Below are 4,554 nucleotides of genomic sequence, written 5' to 3' on the forward strand. Positions count from 1 at the left end.
TCTCTCTCTCTCTCTCTCTCTCTCTCTCTCTCTCTCTCTCTCTCTCTTTCCTCACTCCCTCCCTCTCTCCCTGTCATTCCCCTCAATCTCAGTCTATGTACATCTCTGTCTCTCTCTAATTAAAATAGGGTCAGGTCTAGTACTCAGACTGCTACTTCTAAGCTCTTTCCTCCTTCCATCAGAACACACTGGTCCTGCACTTGGCTGTCAGGAGACTGGCCAAATGTCTGACCCACATCAGTCAATGCTATGACACATAAAACTGTAATTGGGAGCCCTGCTGGGGTCCAGGGACACATAACAAGAGAAAGATAGAAAGCATTCCTCAACTAAGTGAACTCTTCTGAAGCCAAATGAAGGCTCCCTCTCAGTGCCCAAGTTTAATGGGGGGGGGGGAGCAAGAATAAATTAAAAATTCTGAGGATCCATTTGATCCCCAGCCTGTGGTGCTGCCCCCACCCAGCTGAGGAGCACAAGAGCTGGGCAGCAGAGCACCTGGCCCCTGCAGCCACACTCCCAACAGCAGAAGGCCACTGCATGACTCAGGCATAAAGGACAGCTCTTTGGGGGGGGGGTGGCAGGGGAGTTACCTCTTCGGGGATTTGCAATGGGGTGCATGCTAACTCAATATGTGAGCCTGGGGCCCCTCTAAGCCATATCCTCTTCTGTGATCTCTGAGCTTCCTCCCAGCTCTGAAGTTGCATGTTCCAGGTTTCCGCGCAGCTCTGCTAATTCTAGACTCCAAGGGTTCCCCCCGGTTTTGAGATTCTGCCCCCCGAGGTTCCCCCCGACTTGGGGTATGCTATGGCCAGAGGGCAGTCTCAGATGTAGCACTCCACTCCAGGGTTCTGGGACCTGAGCAGGGCCACAAGGGGTGTGTGACTCTTTCTGGAGGAGGGATGAATCAGGAGGAGCTGCCACCCAGGGCCACTCTAGCACCGGAATCCCCAGAGGGCTGGGCAGGGGGAGAGAGGAGGAGTGTGAGAGAAGCAGGCAGAGGGCCTGCATAAGTGAGCGTGTTTGTCTTTGTCGCCACTTCCTGTGTTTACATCGTCTTCCCTGTTCGGACCTAAGCCAGCTACTCCCTATCCAACAGATCTCCTCTGTCTCAATTCCTGGCACCCAGTGAAAAGCCAGGCCCCAACTCGGAAGGGCACAGGAAGGAGAGGCACAAAGATCCAAGCTTTCATCCTGGCCCACGCACCAACAGTGAAGTGCTGACAGCCTTGAACCTTTGAAGGCCCCACGTTCTTCACCTGAGAAGATAGAGGGTGGACTGGGTCAGACCTTGAAAGTCACTTCTGGTTCTCATTCAGGGACCCCAGGACCTCTCTGGAGGGTCTATTTTCTCCTCTATTAGATGAGAGGGTGCAGTGATATTGTCGTACAGTGTCCCTTTGAGTGATAAGACTTTCAGGTTCAATCTTACCTCAAGTCCTTTGTAAACCCATTAAGGCTAGTATACCTCGGCTAGAAGCCCCTCCATCTGAAGTCCTTATTGAACAATGCAATCACAAACCCTAGAAATAGCCCTCGGCTCTACCACCAGACCATATCCCTGCCAGTAGCCCAGGAAGTCAAGAGGAAGTCACTGCTCAAATTTTCACAAGTTTCCCCAAGTATCTTCCTCATAACAACTCCTAAAGCAGGCAGGAAAAGCCCTCCCACTCTCCATGGCCCCACTCGTGAATCACACCACTCATCCATTCATCTAAAATTTCTAGGCACCAGCCTGGCTGCAGAAACCAACAAGGTAGGGCATGAAACCCAGTTTTTGTTTTTCCCCAATAAAATGGAACTGTTTCAAAGCCTGGAATCCCAGATGATGCTTCACCATCTGCTGGTGCTGAGCCCCCAGAGAAGCTCACCAGCCTTACCTCTGTAGGCCCCAAGCCTCCAATAGTCCACAGTGTCTAAAATCTTGCTTCATTCCCTCTGGAGATGAAGCGAGAGGTTTAGAACACCTGCTGCAGTTTGGAAGGCACTGGCGAGTTCATCTGAATGCCCATGCCCTCACTCTTCTCCAACATCTTTCTGACCTCCTTCCAAAACTGTGTCCCCAGTTGCATGCAGACAGGTACATCCCACAACATATCCAGACACCCAGAACCCACATAGATGTTTCTTTGCCATGACTTATGGGGGATCTGAAGGAGGGACCTTCTTAAGAAAGAGACAACACCCACAATGGTGTGTGAGTTGTCACAGGTCATAGAACTGGGACCCAAACCCAGGTCTGTTGGCATATGGGGAATTAGAAAGAGCATAAGACCACAGAACACAGCACGCAGAATTCCAGACCCCTTGTTGACAGAAAAGGATGGAAAGGGGATTCAATCCGCCCAAATCCTGCAGGTCCTGTGCATGGCTCATAGGAAGGACTGAACAAATACTTTTTAATTGATTTCTTGTTCTGGAGCTGAATTCTGGGATAAAATCCCCAGTACCAAGAGTTAGAACATGTAGGCACTTGAGTACATCATCTCCAATCTTCGGGATGCAGGTTCCTTCTCCGCAAAATGAGGGCATTAGATTAAATCAAGAATCCCTAATTTGGAGTCTACACACTTGTTTGCTATTTTTTATGATTTTATAGCTATTTCAATACAACTGGTTTCCTTTCTCAAACTGTATTTTTATTACGTGCATTTAAAATCATATTCTGCGAAGGGACCTGGGGTCCACTACACCAATAAGATGAAGAACCCTTGGGTTACATCATCTCTAAAGTTCTTATTCCTGCCCAATCTGAACCACATGATAGCCTCAGTTCATTCTATGTTTTTTCAACCAGATAAACAGTTTTTCTTTAAATTTAATTGAGAGAAGAAACAGGGACGGAGTGTGAGCCCTGCTGAGCTCTAGGTCAGCCACATTTCATTTTACTTGAGAATTGTAGCCTCAGAAAGCATCTAGTGAATCCAACCTCCTCATTTTATAGATAAGGAAAGGGAGGTACAGAGAAGAGAAAGCATTGCTAGGTATCACATAGATGTTTAGGGACAGAACTGCAGACAACCTACATGTGCTGACTGAAAAGAGAGAATATTAAGATTTGGATTTGAGCAGAGGGAGCCTGCCCAGTAGCCAAGTCCTAGGATTTCGCCTCTGAGGGCCTGTTTTCAAATCTACACTCTGCTGATCATTAGCTGTGCATGCAGCCCTGGAGGAAGCCCTTTCTCAGTATCAGTGTGTTCACCTCCATTTGAAGGTACACCAGTGGAAATTGTTTACTCACCTGGAACTTCCCTATACCCATGGAATCACACTTCTGACACCTATCCATACTCCTATTATTATTATACAAGTACAGCTAAATGCAGCCATAGAAAAGGATGTGTGTTCTTTTGGCTTGCTCACCTTTTAGGCTTTTGCTGACATCCTTTCAGTCGATACTGATTGTCTCCCAGAACTTTTTAATCATGCTTACTCTGTCTGTCTTCATGGAGGCAGAGATTTAGGGGTGGAAGGGATCTAAGAAGTCATCGAGCTGAACCCCTTTCTTTTAGCTGGTGAGGGTCTAAGGCAAGACTCAAATCCAGGTCTACCTGACACCAGGCCCAGCCCTCTCTCCACTAAATGACCCAGCTGCTTCTCAGGGAATGCACCCTGCCTTCATCAAACTTCTCATATGTCTCCATGACACCTTTGCTAGAAAGGCAACCTTGCCACCAGGCCAGGATGGTGAGGAATGAGGGAGCAGGGAGAGACTTACCTTTCCTCATCCTTGAAGATGAACTTGCGAAGCTTGAGGTCCCGAAGGACCAGCCCCCCATCATGACAGTGAGCCACAGCGGACACAATCTGATAGAAGAGCTTGGCTGCTTCCTCCTCCTTCAGCTTCTTGCAGGTTCGCACAAAGGAATGCATGTCACCATAGCTCCGTTCAAAGAAAACATATGCCTTGGTCTCCCCAAGAAGGATTTCAGTGATTTGGTTGATGTTGTTGTGGGCAGGGAGGCAGAAGCAGGGAGCCAAAGATTCCTGATAGCAGCTGACATCAAACACCTGAGGAGAGTCAGAAGCAGGAGAGGAGAGGGTCAAGCCTGGCTGAACTGGCCAGCTTAGTGTTAGTGTCAATGAAACCAAAGAAAGAATATTGGAGCAGGGAGTGACCTTACAAAACAAAAAATCAGGCCTGAGTGGGCCCTGGAAACATAGAACAGAAACTGACAGGGCTAGGCAGATCCCCAGAGAATATGCCCTAGAGTATCTGAGCTGGGATGGGAAACCTTAGAACAGAATATCTGAGCTGGGAGCGACTTTACAACATAGGATGGCAAAGGTGGGGAGAGACTTGAGAACACAAAACAGAGAATGTCCAAGTGGAGAGGAACCTTTGGACACAGGACCCTAAACACAGAACCTGAGAGCTGGGAAGGGCCTTAGACAAGAACAACCACAAAAAAACTTTTAACCAGGAGCAACCTTGGGAAACAAAGACGAAAACCAAACAGAGAAAACTGGCATCGGATGGCACATCACACATATGCAAGATGATGGCATCGGATGGCACATCACAGATATGCAGGATGTTGACATTGGATGGCACAT

At 48.2% G+C, this 4,554-nt stretch overlaps 1 protein-coding gene across 1 annotated transcript in view; it reads right to left on the reverse strand.

Annotated features, from left to right (window-relative positions):
• TRIB2 (tribbles pseudokinase 2) overlaps positions 1 to 4,554 on the reverse strand; it is a 34,308-nt gene that overhangs the window by 22,594 nt on the left and 7,160 nt on the right. Inside the window, exon 2 of the mRNA XM_069102793.1 lies at positions 3,716 to 4,008. Within this exon, the coding sequence (XP_068958894.1) occupies positions 3,716 to 4,008 (293 nt within the window). The remainder of the gene's footprint in view (positions 1 to 3,715; positions 4,009 to 4,554) is intronic.

The sequence above is a fragment of the Petaurus breviceps genome, unplaced genomic scaffold (assembly GCF_028583685.1).
Source record: "Petaurus breviceps papuanus isolate PSGF00001 unplaced genomic scaffold, PetGlider_PUasm1.0 556, whole genome shotgun sequence".
NCBI classification, from domain to species: Eukaryota; Metazoa; Chordata; class Mammalia; order Diprotodontia; family Petauridae; genus Petaurus; species Petaurus breviceps.